Below are 18,391 nucleotides of genomic sequence, written 5' to 3' on the forward strand. Positions count from 1 at the left end.
AGTCTCTGTGATTGAACATGTGAACCCATGTTCATGTCTTTGAAAGTTTGCCACTTGAAGGTTCCTATATAGGGGACTCGCTGTATATATATTAGCTTGAGTGTCTTACAAGGAAGGTCTAGATGCAGAACTGCCAGGGATGATATGAACACTGACCTGTAAATTCACCGTTTAAATTAAATCTTAACCACCTACATTCCGAGAGCAATCATCTCGTCATATATGAATAGAAAAATTTTTCATGTCTTTACTTTTAATACATTATCTTTATTAATATACATTATCTTTTTTTTCTTTTTAATTTTATTTTTAAACTTTACAATATTGTATTAGTTTTGCCAAATATCAAAATGAATCCGCCACAGGTATACATGTGTTCCCCATCCTGAACTCTCCTCCCTCCTCCCTCCCCACACCATCCCTCTGGGTCATCCCAGTGCACCAGCCCCAAGCATCCAGTATCATGCATCAAACCTGGACTGGTGACTCATTTCATACATATTATACATGTTTCAATGCCATTCTCCCAAATCTTTCCACCCTCTCCCTTTCCCACAGAGTCCATAAGACTGTTCTATACATCAGTTTCTCTTTTGCTGTCTCGTACACAGGGTTATTGTTACCATCTTTCTAAATTCCATATATATGCGTTAGCATACTGTATTAATGTTTTTCTTTCTGGCTTACTTCACTCTGTATAATAGGCTCCAGTTTCACCCACCTCATTAGAACTGATTCAAATGTATTCTTTTTAATGGCTGAGTAATACTCCATTGTGTATATACATTATCTTTATTAACAATTTTCCATCAGAGAATAGCATGACTCACTATACTAGGTAAAAACTAAAGACGTAAATCAGAGAGTGAGTCTAAAAAGTCTAGGAGGGCTGACCATGACATCAATTCAGAAGACTCCTAAAAGTCGTTTAGAAAAGATTATAGCGGAAAGACCCAGTAAGCTGCCTGTGTGGCGTGGGTAACCACATAGGACCCTGTATGAGAGAGATTCATCCTTGTTTTAATGTTCTACTGTTGCCATCCTAAAGTCCTTACTAACATTCTGTTTACACGGGACCCTGCAAATCACGTAGCTGGCCTTAAGCCAGAGAAGACAATATTACTCACTACTGTAACCAAAAGTGGTCCAGCTGCTCACTGTTCAAAAGCCATTAAGGAGGCTGCTACTGCTGCTAAGCTGCTAAGTCACTTCAGTCATGTCCAACTCTGTGCGACCCCATAGACGGCAGAGCACCAGGCTCCACTGTCCCTGGGATTGTCCAGGCAAGAACAGTGGAGTGGGTTGCCATTTCCTTCTCCAATGTATGAAAATGCAAAGTGAAAGTGAAGTTGCTCAGTTGTGTCTGAACCTCAGCGACCCCATGGACTGCAGCCCTCCAGGTTCCTCTGTCCATGGGATTTTCCAGGCAAGAGTACTGGAGTGGGATGCCATTGCCTTCTCTGATTAAGGAGGCTAGGTTGGTGAAAAGGAAACTTTGCTTTTGGATTCTGGCAACCTTTGGGGAGGGCACATGCCTGTCCAAAGGCCACCCCACCCCCCACCCTGCCCCCCCACACATATATACTGACAGTCAGGGGGCAAGAAATTTTATAGATGGAGGGAGGGGGGTAAATGCAGAAACAGCACAGTTAGCTCTGACCCATCACCTTGAAGTTGGTCATTGGAGGTCTGACCAGTGTCATCTTGTTTGTTTTAGGTACAGTTAATCTTTAGGTTCAGGGTCAGTTTGTTTCCATTTCTTCAGGCCAGTTCTCAGAACTGTGGCAGCTACTGTCATGGCTACAGTCTGGTCATCACGCAGTTAACTTCTCTCACCTGGTGGGGGTTTCAATATCTATAAGCAGCTCACAGGCCATGGCTTAGAATATTATCTAAAGCCCTTGAGAAGGAACAAAACGTCCTTGACTTTGCTTACTGACTGAATTATTATTGCTTTGTCCTGTCAGGCTGTTTTCCTTTGGGTCTGCATTTTCCCACTTCTCTGATTAAACTTCTTCTTTGGCTAAAGTTTCTTCACAGACAAAGGCAGACAGAGGTCATGAGGAACAAGAACCAAAGGGCCCTGCTCTGTTTTAGTTCTATTCACTGCGCAAGGAAATGAACAGAGATAGAATGACCAGGAAAGTATGAATTTTCCCTGGGGAAGATACCCCAGCCTTCTCCCCATGTCCCTCCTGAGTTAGGGGAGCAGAGAAACAGCAGCAAGTTTGGTACACTGCTTGCTGTTCCAAACGTGAACCCTGATGCCACCAGCAGCAGGCCCAGGAAATGGTTAGAAAAGCAGAATCGGGACCCACTCCCGAACTCCTGCATTACAATTTGCATTCAATGTGCACTTTGAGAAACAAATCTGTGCCCTTCCAAAAGCCATCAGGACACCGATGACAATGCATGTTACAAGTGGCCTGGTCTTCTTGTTACTACTGAACTCAGGTCACAGCTGCTCGCGGCTTAAAAGCCAAGAGGCAAGTGTGAACAGAAAGGAAAGGTGCTTTAATCAGAAAAGCCGGCAATTTGGGGAGAAGGTAGATTCATGTCTTGAGACGAACTCCAAAGATTTTGAGCAGTGATGGTACATTTTCAAGGGAAAAACGGAATAGGAGCAGAGTCTCAGTGAGTCAGGGAAGCAGGAGGGTGGGTTCTACATGGTCCTCCATAGCTGCAGGCTGGCTGACTCTTCAGATGTTATCTTGCCTGTGTGATCCACCAGCCAAGGGGGCTGTTCTGGGTAGAAACGGAGCCACTCTTTAGCTGATGAATTCTTCATTCTTACCTCTTTTTATCTAGAAGAATCAACAGGTCAGGCTAGGCATGGTGTACATTCAGGAGAGCATAAGTCAGGAGTTAGTTTCGATGCCTAGGGATCTCATTCCTACAATTAGGTTTTTAAGGTTTGAAGGCATAGAAATGGGCAAAAAAAAAAAAAGAGCAAAAGAGCCACCTTCATCCTTAAAGGGGACCTTCCACCTTCACCAGAAAATCCTTAACCTGAAATGCTGCCAGATTGGGATGTTAACTGATTTGAACATTACTTCTGTTGCATCTATGGTCCATTCTCTAGGATTAAGTTGATATGAAGTGAAATGACTTGAAGAGATAAATAAGAGAGAGAAGAAAACATGAAGGATGGGTTACTATGAACTAAGCTGAACAGGGGGAAAGCAGTGTAATGATAATAAGAGGGGGAAAGCTACCTTAAAAACAAAATAACTGATAAACCAAGCGCTTAAAACGCGCTGGGCATCTTACAAAGCGTTTGAAATACTTTATTTAAATTTCAACCCAAATGTAAGAAGTGCTACCTTCAGAAACTGATTTCCAAAGTTTGAACTGGCTAAATCATCAAAACGTGGTGTATTATTTTCACATCTGTGTGTTCTGATACGCAATTATAAACACCTGCTGGAAGAATGTCTGTGTAAATTCACAAGCATTTTGGAATTGGGTTCCTAAAGTCAGGGCCCATCACAAAGAGAAACAGAATTAAGGTCCTTTGGATTCCACTGTCGCCCGCATGCTTCCATCTGAGACGGAAAAGAAAAAAGATAAAACTTCCACTTGACGCAGCAAGTGCAGGTCACACAGCTGTCTGCACTGTCACACTTCCGTGTGAAGAGGCTCTTCTCTAGCAGAAGTGAAACTACCCCAGGGCACGCGGTCCTGGGCAGGTGCTCGTACTGAAAATTGCGTGAACCCTACAGTTTGCAGCCTACCCGACATCCGGGCTCAGAGCCGCCAGGACCGAGGGGGCGTCGCCGTCTCAGCCCCGCGCCCCGCCCCGGACCCGCCTGCAGGGAGGAGCTCGAAACCGAAGAGGAAGCGCGGGATGGAGCTGCGGCGCCTCTGGCTGCTCTGCTGCTGCTGCTGCTTCTACTGCTGGGGCTCCTGCGCCGCGCTGACCCCGCCGTTCGGCCGCCACCCCGCCGCCGCCTTCCGGGTACCGCGCACGCCGGCGGATCCCTTCCCGCGCTTCCAGTCCCGGGCTGGGCGGGGCGCAGGGGCCGCGCGAGCCCCACCCACTCCCACCCCCGGGGTCGCTGGCCCCTTCCGGTCCCGGGGCGGAGGGCGGAGCACTTGAGCTCCACACCCTGGAGTCTCCAGTATTTTCCAGCCCGGGGCTAGGCTGGGCTGGTCCGAGGTTCCACACTGGCCAATCCCGGCGGTTACCTGACACGACCTTTCCCGGGGCGAGAAGTGGGGCTGGGGCACCTGAGCGCCACACTAGAGCGGGGTGGGGGGTTGGAGAATCTCAAGTCCCGTCCTGTCCTGGGGCTGAGGGGCCACGCGAGTGCCACCCGCGGGGGTCGCTTACCCTGTCTGGTTCCCGGGCTGGGCGAGGGGGGCCCCTGAGCTCCACCGCGAGCACGCCCCCCTGTCCGCGGGCTGGAGGGGCCACGCGAGCACCCCCAGAGAATACCTGCGCCGTCCTTTCCAGGGGTGGGGGCGAGGGGGGTGGCACTCGAGCGCCATCCCCAGGGGGTCGCCTAAACTCAGTCCGGTGACGCGCCTGGGTTCCAGACCCGGACTCGTCCCAGGGTTTCCCAGGACAAGCTGACCCACAGATGGGTCCTCCAGGAAGGATGCGTGCCTGAAGGTTTATATGATACGTCCCAGGTTGCCCGCTGATTATGTCTAAGGTGGTCCTAATTGAAAGGCACAGCCCCCGGGCGTTCTCTCAGCCTCCCCATTCTGTGCATTTCAGGGACTGGAACCAGAAGTAGTTGGAAGAAGCCTGGCCTTTTTCCGGAGGGGGACACTGATCACCTCCTCCTCAAATAAGAATTTTATCCAGAGCTCAGGGAATCCTGCCCATTTATGATTTTCCTGAACCCGGGCTCCTTGAACTAGCGCACACCCTACAAGTTCACCTAACTTGGTGGAGACTGATTTGGAGAAGGGTGTAGTGTTTAATTTCCTTTTCAGATTATTTTGAAAAGGCTTCATAATCTCAGATGGCACCCCAGCGTTAAAACTCAGGAGCACACCAGTTAGCTGAGTATCAATAAGGTTTTTCCTGAAACCAAGGAAGATGCAAGAGAGAATGATTTAGAGTGGACCTCAGTGTGTTCTATTAATAATATCCGATACTACCTAATAGTTTTAAATTGTGAGAGGTCATTATCATGGTTTAATTTTGCTGTCAAAGTTCATTCATTCCTAATCAGGAAGTATGAAGTCAGTAATCCTGCTGCTTATTGGAGGTGTATTTATTCTTTTTCCTGGTATTTTCTTGAGGTTTGCCAGGGATTCTGAGGCTGTGCTCCCTTCTACCCCTTCTGCTGGTCCCCTGGGGCTGCAGTGGGTGGGAAGTGCCAACCTCACCTGAGTCTTATTTGTATTTTTGCCCAAACCAGGATAGATATTTTTTATCTCCTACTTACTGCTCTAGCTTTCAAAACCAGAAGCACTGGTATAATCGCTTGAGAACAAAGGTTTTGTGCTGTATTCTCTTCCTGCCCTGAGCTTAGTGACGTGTGATGGTGAAGTAAATCTCTTTGGGAGAAAATAATCAGTCCTACCTATCCTGGTGATGTGTTCATTGACTGAAGAAATAAAAGCACTGCCATCTTCCTCAAAAATATATTTGGGGATTGGAATCACAAGGAGGCCAGAGTAATGAATATATCCTAAATATGTGTTATTTGTATAATTTATAAATAAATGTGCATTTGTTCATATTATATAGTTACTCATACTAGAGGCCCTACCCAGACAATGGCAGCTAGGAAATACAGCTAGCTCGTGTCAGAAGTACAAGAGTGCTTGTTGGAAGATAGAATTTCTGTTTTAGGTGGAGGAGGGCAGAGTGATAAAGATTCTCAGCACATTTTAAAAATCTTGAGTGGAGAGAGCCTGAAAAATTTCCAAAGCAATTGCCCCTCGTGGGACTTAACTTCATGAGATGTTGGTGACTCCTTTCCACACTTGGTGGAAACTGTGTTTGAACCTCAATGGCTGTTTGAACATGGGGCAGACGACATGAGCAGGTAGAAGGGGCCTTGCTTGAGCATTAGGAAGCCTCCCTCTGCCCCGACAAGAGAGACTAACGTGTGTTGTGACTGATGCTCAGTATAACTCTGGAAAACTTTACTCCTTAAAATTATGTCAGATTAGGAGTTGGTTAAGATGAAATTCTCTGCTAACCTATCTGGGGTAAATTACAGATTCTAGAAAATTCCCTGGCTCCATAATCAAGTTAAATTTTTAAAAATGGTTTAAAAATTAAAATAGAGTTATAAAGTATTCTCTGTGTTGTGCTGGGGAGAACCAATAGGTTTTAGGGTGAAAAGTAAACAAATATGGAGGGCCAGGAGCTGTAGTTTTGGGCTCTTTATATCTTATTTAGGGAGACCAAAGAGGTCTCATGTCTACAAATGCATTGATGAACAGTGGCTCCTGAAGCATAGCATGGAAAGATATTCAGGGAACTGCAACTGTTAACACAGTTGGAGAAAGGGTCTAATTGATTGATAATTTTTTCACAATCTTAGGTTCATGGTGAAAGATTTTGTCATCCCTGCCTTACCTGTTTTCCTAAATTCGAATATTCCATGAGTAGAAGTTAGGTGGCATCTGTGATCCTTGCTCACAAACTGTCATTCAGTCACTGTTGGGTGAAGACCAGGCCCCTCCTAGGATGATTATGGGATGCCTCTCAGGATAACTGACCGGGAAAGGGGGAAACAGCACCCAGCCCCCACCTTTTCACTCCTTAGAAGTTTCTGGTGCTCAGGAAGCCCCTGCTCTTGTTTTGGCCTGGTCCTCAGGCTGGAACCCAGCTGTGCACTGACCTTTACTCATGCTCCCTATTTGACCAAGAGCAGCTGGTCTCCTGACCACTTTGGGGCTACAAACCCATTAAAGGAACCAATGATAGTTGTATGTACTCACTTCAGAATAATGTTTATATGCCAGTGGACATGTGATTTTGCCTACAATTTCAGAAGCTTCACGTTTAAAATGCTTATGTTAATGATACATGTGCCAGTTTTAAAAAAATTAAATTATGCATACTTGGAGGCATGTTTCTTTAAATAGATCATTTTACGATGAATGATCCTAAAGAATGAGCCACAGACTTTTGCTATTAACAGCCCCTGAAGATCTGGATTATTTCCTCCAAATAAACTTTATCCAGAACTCTTTAAACCACAATTTTCATCTAACTGAAACATTAAGAGGGTGAAATTGATGTAAGAGACTCTTGTTCAGGTGGTAATTTCTAATGGTTCTAGCTTAATGCATATACTGCCAAAATTAAAATATACCAGAAACTTGAAATCTTGGCTCAAAATTTATTCATTCATTTGTTCATCTGTCCATCTATTTATCTAGTACTTTAATATTTACTATATATAATGTGGGCTTCCCTGGTGGCTCAGATGGTAAAGTGTCTGCCCACAATGCGGGAGACCTGGGTTTGATCCCTGGGTTGGGAAGATCCCCTGGAGAAGGAAATGGCAACCCACTCCAGTATTCTTGCCTGGAGAATCCCATGGACAGAGGACCCTGGTAGGCTACAGTCCATGGGGTCGCAAAGAGTCAGACACGACTGACACATATATAATGTGCTGACTTAAAAAAAACAAAAAACAAAAAAAACAATATAAGAGTCGCAAGTTAAGTTTTGTTTGGGGCAAAATGAGAACTATAGTATAGGAGACTGCATCTTAGATAGCTCTGAGAAACTGCTCCAAAGAGGTAGCAGGGGAGTTCAGTATGTATGTAATTTTAGTGAAAAGGGAGTACATGCAATCAAGCACATATTTTTTTTGCAGAAGGTTTCTGCTAATCATGAGGAGCAGATGTCATCATGTAGGAGATGCAAGAATTGGGCTCATAAAATCGGCTCCTGAAGATACCTGTCGAAGAACTGTCCTGCCAACTTTTCCTTGAGAACAGGGCATATCATTTCTGATCTTCACACACAACTTATTTCAGCGGGTATTGAAGGTCAGCAGCTGCAAAGGCACATGATTTAATCCTTGTAGAGGGAGATGGCAAGCACCTGTGGCAGGTGCCAATTTGTACTTGATAATGAAATGGTCTAGGTTTTCTGATTGATTCAGTGGGGAATAAGACCCAAATGGATTCTGTTAGAAGTTGGCCTCTGGTCAAAGTAGGCATTTCATCAATTCCTCCCGTCAGGTTGATCAAGTTTCCTTTCATTCACTGCTGAGAGTCCTTATGAAAGGACTATGAATTATGCCAAGTGCTTTTTCCACATCTATTGAAAATATCATATGGTTTTCCTATTTTTATTCCATGAGTAGGGTGTATTATGTTGATTGATATTCAGATACTAAACCAATGTAGTCTCTTTTAATGAACCTCACTTGGTCATGATCTATTGTCTTATAAATTTTTGAATTTGATTTGCTGATTTTTTTTTTTTTTAAGGATTTTACATCTACAGTCATGAGGGCTATTGGTGTATACTTCTCTTGCCATGAGGTGTTTCTTGTCTGGTTTTGGAATCAGGCCTTATATAACCAGTTGCAAGGGGTTCTCATGAATGTGTGTGTACAGTTGGTATTGGCATTTCTTTTTTAGTTATATGGAATTCACCAGTGAAGCCATCCGGGCCTGGGGTTTTCTTTGTGGGATGATTTTCAGTTAGGAATTTAATGACTTTAGTTGATAAAAAGTTGTTCAAATTCTCTATTTTTGTTGTATCCAGATTTGGTGATATACGTCTTTCTTGGGAGTTGTCCATTTTGCATAGGTTATCAAACTTGTTGGCCTCAAGTGCTCAAAATATGATTCTTCTAGTGCCTGAAGCATCTTTGTGGCCCTTCTTTCATTCTCAATAGTGGCGACTTTATGTGTCTTCTCTTTTTTCTTTTTTCTTTATCACAGGAGTCAGGACTGAGAAAGTGCAGGGAGGGGCTCAGGGAGAGCATCTGACTAGAGCAAAGCTCTAAGCTGAGAGAAGGGGGGAAAAGGGCCTGGGGGATGTGCCCTGGACACCTTGCAGGCCAGGGCAGAGTCAGGAAGCCGTGGGGATGCATTAATCACAAACCAACCTTCAGGGGACCCCCTTCCCCTAGTAGGACACCTGAGTGCTTGGTCGTGGGCCAGGTTGTGGGAACCTGGGCCTCCTCGCTGCAGTCTGTTTGTGAGGCCCACCCTTGTGGCTGCCATGCACTTTCCTGTGCATCCATAAAGGCCCTACACCCTCAGGACCTCCATCATCCCTCCAACTCACAGTGAAGTCCAGGAGATGCCTTTAGGACCAAGGAACCCTCTGAAATGCTCAGCAGTTTACAGTCACTGGCTTATATTTGTCACACACTCACTTTGTAGTTCAGTTCTATTTTTAGATGTATACATCTTCTTCCCAAATTAAATTCAAAGCCTTGCTTCATCAAGATTATCTTTTGAATGCCTGAAACTCGATAACTGTTGATAATTTCATCGATTAGCAATCTTTCCACGTATGCTCAGTAAGGAAAATACAATCATGATAAATCCCAGGAATAATTTGCTTAAAAATAAACAGCTTATGCCATTTGTAGCAACAAGAATGACCCTAGAGATTATCATACTAAGTGAAGAAAGTTGGACATTGAAAGACAAATACCCATATCACTTATTTGTGAAACCTAAAAAATGGTACAAATGAACTTATATATAAGCCAGAAATAGACTCACGGACATAGGAACCAAATTTATGGTTTCCAAAGGGAATGGGGTTGGGGGAGGTATAAATTAGGAATTTTGAATTAATGATATACACTATATAAAATTGATAACCAAAAAGTTTGTATAGCACAGGGAACTATATCCATTATCTTGTAATAACCCATAATGGAAAACAGTCTGAAAAATAATTATATATACATATGTAAAAAACATAGCTTAGAGCTATCAAGGGCATGATGTATATAAAATATAATTATGCATTATTCAACAAAAAGTGCTAATTAAGCATCTGTTGTGTGCCAGGCATGTGCTCAGTGAGGCGAAAACAGTGATAAATAAGACCAGCCTGGCCCTCATTTTGCTTATAGGTTTATGAGACAGACACACAATAAGCATATAAGTGAACAAGCAAGTTTAGAGTAGCTGAAGATAGACACTTAATGAATGGTGGTCTCCTGAAGTTGTATTTACTCCACAGGGTTGGTTCAGTTAAGTTCGGTTCAGTCGCTCAGTCGTGTCCGACTCTTTGTGACCCCATGAATCACAGCACGCCAGGCCTCCCTGTCCATCACCATCTCTAAGAGTTCACTCAAACTCACGTCCACTGAGTCGGTGATGCCATCCAGCCATCTCATCCTCTGTCATCCCCTCTTCCTCCTGCCCCCAATCCCTCCCAGCATCAGAGTCTTTTCCAGTGAGTCAACTCTTCGCATGAGGTGCCCAAAGTACTTGAGTTTCAGCTTTAGCATCATTCCTTCCAATGAACACCCAGGGCTGATCTCCTTTAGAATGGACTGGTTGGATCTCCTTGCAGTACAAGGGACTCTCAAGTCTTCTCCAACACCACAGTTCAAAAGCATCAGTTCTTCAGCACTCAGCTTTCTTCACAGTCCAACTCTCACATCCATACATGACCACAGGAAAAACCATAGCCTTGACTAGACGGACCTTTGTTGGCAAAGTAATGTCTCTGCTTTTCAGAGTTGGTTAGTACTAGCAAATTGAAGCTTGTTTGTGTAAAAGATGAGCCTAACATACTTATCAAAAAATTCAAAGTGGAGGAATCTGTAAACAAGGATCTAATTTTCTCTTCAGACAGACAAACCAAGCCATCTTCTTGGGACATTTCCAGGATTGAATCTCTTTCCCAAAGCCTTTTACCCAAATGAAATAGAGATCTCTGTAAAGCCCAGATAGAACTACACTGATTTATCCATTAGTTATTTATTCCTTTTTTCATGCTTCATTCATTGTGCTAAGACAAAGATAAAGATCACATAAGTACTTACTGGTTACAATTCCTACTAGTGTCTGGTATTTATTTGCAATTTATTTTCTTTTTTCCACTATGTTAAATAAGCATATTTAGTGCTTTCAAAATGCTTGGTAAAGAGGAATTATAAATGGATAAGACATTCCTTTCCCAGCCTCAGAAATTATTCCTGAAGTCAGATAGTACTTTTAATGCAAAACATTTATAAATCTAATCTATTATCTTAGATAACCTTTCATTGCGATCCACAGGAAATAAATAAAGCTTTTACTTTTGCATCTGAAAACTATTTCTAAGTCAGTTATATGCACATTGCTCCAGAAAGTTAACATAGGTGATAGAAATTAGTATGTTTTTTTTTTTTTCTTCTTCTTCTAGGAAAGTCTTAATAGACAGCGATACTTGAATTCTTTATTTCCTTATGAAAACTCCACTGCCGTCTATGGAATAAACCAGTTTTCATATTTGTTTCCTGAAGAGTTTAAAGGTATGGGCTCTGGGGTTATTAGCTGATTAGTTTCCTGATTTTAATTTTTTCCCTTAATTTTTGAGAATCTTCAGTTGTGAAGTTAGTAAACTGAGTAATAGTTAACAGTAATTAAATGCTTAAAAGTGTCAAGCAAGTACCTGGTGCTGACAGTTGGAGAAATAAGTTCATGGCCACTTTCTTCTAATAATCACTTAAGAACTAAATACTACCAATTCAGGCATTTTCCTGTGGCTCTGAGGAATAGCAACTCATCCCTCTTCCAGTTTTATATGCTATTTCTGTTCAAGACCCCCCTGGTTATGATAAAACAGATGATGTCAATTATACTCATTTTTTATTGGCCTGCTTCTGTCAAACCATTTCATGTGACAACCCAGCCCTATTGGAAGAATTCTCATCTTTTATAGCTTTTGTCTACTCCATTCCAATTATGGGAAATAATAAAAGGCAGACTTTATCAGAAGCTCCACTGTTTCTGTTGAAACATCCCTCTGAAAGGAATCCCTGTAATATAATGTTGGTTGTCCTTTCATCTTGTATGTGTTCTCAGCTATTTATTTAAGAAGCAGCCCTTCCAGGTTTCCCCGATTTCCGGCAGAAGAGTACACATCCATCTCCAACCTGTCTTTGCCGTTAAGATTTGACTGGAGGGATAAGCACGTCGTCACCCAAGTGAGAAACCAGAAGACGGTATGTCTTAGGTTTTTTGTTTTTTCTTTTTTCTCTTTAATCACTTTAGGATGGGAGTCACTTTTGGGATCAAGTTCAATCAAACTTGTGATGGAACCATCCTTTCAGTAGGTAAATTCACACCTCAATCATCACAAAATGATGAGAACAGGAGACCACCCCCAACCCTGGAGAGGGAGGCGCTGTTAGGCCCAGCTTCACTCGGGGGCTGAGCTCTGCGGGTGTCCCTCCCTGCCTACCTGGCCCCCACTCAGCACACAGACTTGGGGCTGCTGCCCAGTGTCACAGTTCCCAGGACTCTGCAGAACAGAGGGTGGAAGGCTCAAGAAGGTGAACTTGACCAAGTTAAGTAGCTCCGAAGGGAAACAACTTGAAATCAGGTGCCTGGTCCCTCCCTGAACCCTTGGGTCTATCCCTTGAGCTCCCTCAGAGACCCTGCCCCCAGCCCTGCCCCCAGCTCTCCCCTGCACAATCACACACGTTTTATCTGTGGTCCTTAAAAAAGCTGTCAGATCTGCTTTGATATGACATAGACATTCCTGGAAATTACCAACTGTGCAAAATCATAAAATGGAAATTAAAGGGATTGTAGGAGAAATGAGGTTAAGACTTCGCACTAAAAAATTCATGACACATTAAAAAAAAAGAAAAAGAACAAGAAAGTAGTAAAAGTAACAGCACAGTTTTACCGGTGTTAAATGGTAAAGAAATGTGTAAGTCCTGAAGTAAATGCAACCATTAACCACCATGTGATATCACTTATATGTGGAATCTAAGATATGACACGAACTTATCTACAAAACAGAAACAGACTCACAACACACAGAACAGACTTCCTCTTGCCAGGGAGGAGGGGTATAAGCGGATGTAGTGAGAGTTTGGCATTAGCACATGCAAACTACTACATATAAAATGGATAAACAACTAAGTCCTACTGTACAACACAGGAAACTATGTTCAATATCCTGTGATAAACCAGAATGGAAAAGAATATGAAAAAAGAATGTGTGTGTTTATGTATAACTGACTCACTTTGCTATACAGCAGAAATTAATACTATATGTAAATCAACTATACTCAATGAAAAGATAAATTTAAAAAATGCAGCCATTTACCTTGCAGAAGTCCTGAGTGTGCCTGTGAAGATATCTGGAATCAGAGGGAAAGCAGAACCCCAGATGTTGGTGGGGTGCTCATGGCCCACAGTGAGCCATCTTGCCGGCACACATTCGAGAACAGGTGCGTGTGCCCTGCACCCCTGCCAGGCACAGGGATGGCAGCTCACCAGGAAAAGTTGATCCCTACAGGGATGTGGTCTCAGTGTGTCTGCAGTGGGAACCTCAACAGGTCATTCAGTGTCCTCTTGTAAGACCAGCATTTTGGATCCAACAGTTCCCCAGTGACCATCGCATTAAGATGAGATCCTTTTTGTTTCTCAGATTCTGTATTTGTGGTTGTGGATAGAAATTACCACCATATCATGTGCTTTATTACTGGGTTCTAATGAAGAGTGATGCAGTCTGAAACCCAATCTATCCAGGAAGCGCTTACGGTGTCTTAAAGTAGAACTTTCATTTAGGAATCTTTGTACTAAAGGAAAGATGTTTTGGAGCAGCCACCACCCTCTTGGAGCAGCAGTAGGTGGGTGACCTGAAGCAACCTGCATTTACCTTTCTCAAGGAGTGCAGAGCCTGCAGTAGCATCCCTTAGTGAATGCTGTACTCTCCACATGCCCTGGAGCTAGAGATGTAGGCCACATGAGATCCCTCAGAACTTCACTCCACAAGGACCACCAGCTGCCCTTCCTCTCTTTCCTTCAGCACCTGCTGCTGCTGCTGCTGCTGCTAAGTTACTTCAGTCATGTCCGACTCTGTGTGACCCCATAGACGGCAGCCCACCAGGATCCCCCGTCCCTGGGATTCTCCAGGCAAGAACACTGGAGTAGGTTGCCATTTCCTTCTCCAATGCATGAAAGTGAAAAGCGAAAGTGAAGTCACTCAGTCGTGTCTGACTCTTCGAGACCCCACGGACTGCAGCCCACCAGGCTCCTCCATCCATGGAATTTTCCAGGCAAGAGTACTGGAGTGGGTTGCCATTGCCTTCTCCGCCCGCAGCACCTGGTCCCAGGATTAAGATGGTTCCACCCAGTTTCAAGTCCCACTCTCATCTCTACCTTTCCTGCGATTCTTCTTTCTTATGTGAAATTCTTGATTCCATTCCTTTCATTCCTTTGTTCTGCTGCTACTGCTGCTAAGTCGCATCAGTCGTGTCCGACTCTGTGCAACCCCATAGACGGCAGCCCACAAGGCTCCCCATCCCTGGGATTCTCCAGGCAAGAACACTGGAGTGGGTTGCCATTTAGTTTAGCCAATAAAAGCAAGTTAAGAGACCCAGAGTCAGAAAGATTGTTAGCGAGTATTTCAATGAGGAACGATTACTGTGGGTTTCTATAATTAGGACATTACCTGTGCGTTCATAATCCTGATGGGCTAACAAGTCATTCATCCAGGTCCTGTGCTTATCTGTTAATGAGAACAAATATGTACCATGCACCCCTGCTCTGCTCACCTTTTCCCTGCCTTCTGCCCTTGGAGGGGAGGTGTTGGAGGGCAGAGCAGAGTGTCAGGGGAGAAGCACACACACACTTTTTCATATTTTTTCCATGATGGTTTAATCACAGGATATTGAATATAGCTCCATGTACTGTACAGGAGGAACTTGTTGTTTATCCATCCTATAAGTAATAGTTTGCATCTGTTAATCCCAAGTTCCCTGTCCACCCCTCCCCCAGCCCCTCCCCCCTTGGCAACTACAAGTCAGTTACCTATGTTTGTGCTGACTTGTTTTTTTAAAAAGAACGTCAGTCCAAGTGTTTTCCTAATCTCTAAAGTTCACTTTTATTTTGCAATGTCTAACTTGCAATAGTGATACTACCAATTTACCTTTAATAAATAGTATATTTTGATGCTTCTAAGAGAATTTAATTGAAAATCAGCAGGATTGACATTTACATTCTGTAGGCCTCCAGATTCTGCTCACATGATTTCATCATTTGTGTTGTCAGAGATGTCAATGGACGTGATTTGCACATTGTTAGATAACAAATACATTCTATCTCTGTTTCTATCATCATTCTATCTCAGTGTGGTGGATGCTGGGCTTTCAGCGTGGTGGGTGCAGTGGAGTCTGTGTGTGCGATAAAAGGGCAGCCCTTGGAGGTGCTGAGTGTTCAGCAGGTGATAGACTGTTCTTATAGCAACTACGGCTGCAACGGAGGATCCCCGCTCAGCGCTTTGTACTGGCTCAATAAGGTGAGTGGCTCTGCAGTCTTTTAAGCTGCTTGTTTACTGTGCGTTCAGTCTGGCATTTACTAAATAATATTTTCAAGTTTGAAAATGTAGCTAACCAGAGCTTGAATTAATCCAAAGATTTCCCATATATCTGACTATGTATATCTAGAAAAGGGGTCTTTAGGAGGTTATTGAGGTTAAATGAGGTCATAAGGGGCTTCCTTGATGGCTTAGCAGTAAAGAATCCTCCTGCAATTCAGGAGACACAGATGTGGGTTCAATACATAGGTTGGGAAAATCCGCTGGAGGAGGAAATAACAACCTACTCCAGTATTCTTGCCTGGAGAATCCCATAGAGAGAGGAACCTGGCAGGCCATGGTCCATAGCATCGCAGAGTTGGACACGACTGAAACAGCTGAGCATGCACACACGAGATCATCAGCCTGGGGCCCTAATTTGATAGGACTGTGACAGAAGAAGAGAATGAAGAGGGCAAGGTCTCTGTCTCCCGTGTGAGGACACGTTGAGAAGGTGGCCATCTGCACCTCAAAGAGAAAGTTCTCACCAGACACTGACCCTGCTGGCCCCTTGACCTTGAACTTCCAGTGTCCACAACTGTGTGAAAATAAATGTCAGTTATTTAAGCCCTCCACCCCAAAAAATAAGAATTGCTTCTGTGTAGGTCAGCCATCGCAGAAGGCAGTGGCACCCCACTCCAGTACTCTTGCCTGGAAAATCCCATGGATGGAGGAGCCTGGTGCTGCAGTCCCTGAGGTCGCTAAGAGTTGGACACGACTGAGCAACTTCACTTTCACTTTTCACTTTCATGCATTGGAGAAGGAAATGGCAACCCACTCCAGTGTTCTTGCCTGGAGAATCCCAGGGACACAGGAGCCTGGTGGGCTTCCGTCGATGGGGTTGCACAGAGTCCGACACGACTAAAGCAACTTAGCAGCAGCAGCAGCAGAAACCAAAGTGTGAAAAATCTTACCTGCCATCTGTATTCAGAAAAATATTTATGTTTATTCCCTAATATTACTTGGTAATTGCTTTTTTTGCAGATGACCCATCTTTTTTTAAAGATGACAGCGTATGATTATTCATTTCCATAGAACTTCTGAATGGGAAAGACTAGGGATCTCTTCAAGAAAATCAGAGATACCAAAGGAATATTTCATGCAAAGATGAGCTCGATAAAGGACAGAAATGGTATGGACCTAATAGAAGCAGAAGATATTAAGAAGAGATGGCAAGCATACACAGAAGAACTGTACAAAAAAGATCTTCACGACCCAGATAATCACGATGGTGTGATCACTGACCTAGAGCCAGACATCCTGGAATGTGAAGTCAAGTGGGCCTTAGAAAGCATCACTATGAACAAAGCTAGTGGAGGTGATGAAATTCCAGTTGAACTCTTTCACATCCTGAAAGATGATGCTGTGAAAGTGTTGCACTCAATATGCCAGCAAATTTGGAAAACTCAGCAGTGGCCACAGGACTGGAAAAGGTCAGTTTTCATTCCAATCCCAAAGAAACGCAATGCCAAAGAATGCTCAAACTACCGCACAATTGCACTCATCTCACACGCTAGTAAAGTAATGCTTAAAATTCTCCAAGCCAGGCTCCAGCAATACATGAGCCGTGAGCTTCCTGATGTTCAAATGGTTTTAGAAAAGGCAGAGGAACCAGAGATCAAATTGTCAACATCCGCTGGATCATAGAAAAAGCAAGAGAGTTCCAGAAAAACATGTATTTCTGCTTTATTGACTATGCCAAAGCCTTTGACTGTGTGGATCACAATTAACTGTGGAAAATTCTGAAAGAGATGGGAATACCAGACCACCTGATCTGCCTCTTGAGAAACCTGTATACAGGTCAGGAAGCAACAGTTAGAACTGGACATGGAACAACAGACTGGTTCCAAATAGGAAAAGGAGTTCTTCAAGGCTGTATACTGTCACCCTGCTTATTTAACTTATATGCAGAGTACATCATGAGAAACGCTGGACTGGAAGAAACACAAGCTGGAATCAAGATTGCGGGGACAAATATCAGTCACCTCAGATATGCAGATGACACCACCCTTATGGCAGAAAGTGAAGAGGAACTAAAAAGCCTCTTGATGAAAGTGAAAGTGGAGAGTGAAAAAGTTGGCTGAAAGCTCAACATTCAGAAAACAAAGATCATGGCATCCGGTCCCATCACTTCATGGGAAATAGATGGGGAAACAGTAGAAACAGTGTCAGACTTTATTTTTCTGGGCTCCAAAATCACTACAGATGATGACTGCAGCCATGAAATTAAAAGATGCTTCCTCCTTGGAAGGAAAGTTATGACCAACCTAGATAGCATATTGAAAAGCAGAGACATTACTTTACCAACAAAGGTTCGTCTAGTCAAGGCTATGGTTTTTCCTGTGGTCATTTATGGATGTGAGAGTTGGACTGTGAAGAAGGCTGTGCGCCGAAGAATTGATGCTTTTGAACTGTGGTGTTGGAGAAGACTCTTGAAAGTCCCTTGGACTGCAAGGAGATCCAACCAGTCCATTCTGAAGGAGATCAGCCCTGAGATTTCTTTGGAAGGAATGATGCTAAAGCTGAAACTCCAGTACTTTGGCCACCTCATGCAAAGAGTTGACTCATTGGAAAAGCCTCTGATGCTGGGAGGGATTGGGGGCAGGAGGAGAAGGGGACGACAGAGGACGAGATGGCTGGATGGCATCACTGACTCAATGGACATGAGTCTGAGTGAACTCCGGGAGTTGGTGATGGACAGGGAGGCCTGGCATGCTGCGATTCATGGGATCACAAAGAGTCGGACATGACTGAGTGACTGATCTGATCTGATCTGATCTGAATGCCCAGGTTAAAAGGGAATTAGAGGTCAGCTGGTTGGGGGCCTCTGTGTAGATGCAGAACTGAGCCCTGGGAGGTGAGACCCTGTTGCAAGTCAGTAGCTGAGATGGGCAGCACCCTGGT

The 18,391-nt window shown here is 43.9% G+C and overlaps 1 protein-coding gene across 1 annotated transcript in view; it reads left to right on the plus strand.

Moving 5' to 3' along the window:
• The first annotated feature begins 895 nt into the window (after window positions 1–895).
• The window catches only part of CTSO (cathepsin O), a 28,944-nt gene continuing 11,448 nt past the window's right edge, over window positions 896–18,391 (plus strand). The window contains exons 1-5 of the mRNA XM_070768930.1: window positions 896–956; window positions 3,639–3,958; window positions 11,318–11,426; window positions 11,980–12,119; window positions 15,263–15,430. Coding sequence (XP_070625031.1) covers window positions 896–956; window positions 3,639–3,958; window positions 11,318–11,426; window positions 11,980–12,119; window positions 15,263–15,430 — 798 coding nt within the window. The remainder of the gene's footprint in view (window positions 957–3,638; window positions 3,959–11,317; window positions 11,427–11,979; window positions 12,120–15,262; window positions 15,431–18,391) is intronic.

This window comes from Bos indicus, chromosome 17 (assembly GCF_029378745.1).
Source record: "Bos indicus isolate NIAB-ARS_2022 breed Sahiwal x Tharparkar chromosome 17, NIAB-ARS_B.indTharparkar_mat_pri_1.0, whole genome shotgun sequence".
Taxonomy (NCBI): Eukaryota; Metazoa; Chordata; class Mammalia; order Artiodactyla; family Bovidae; genus Bos; species Bos indicus.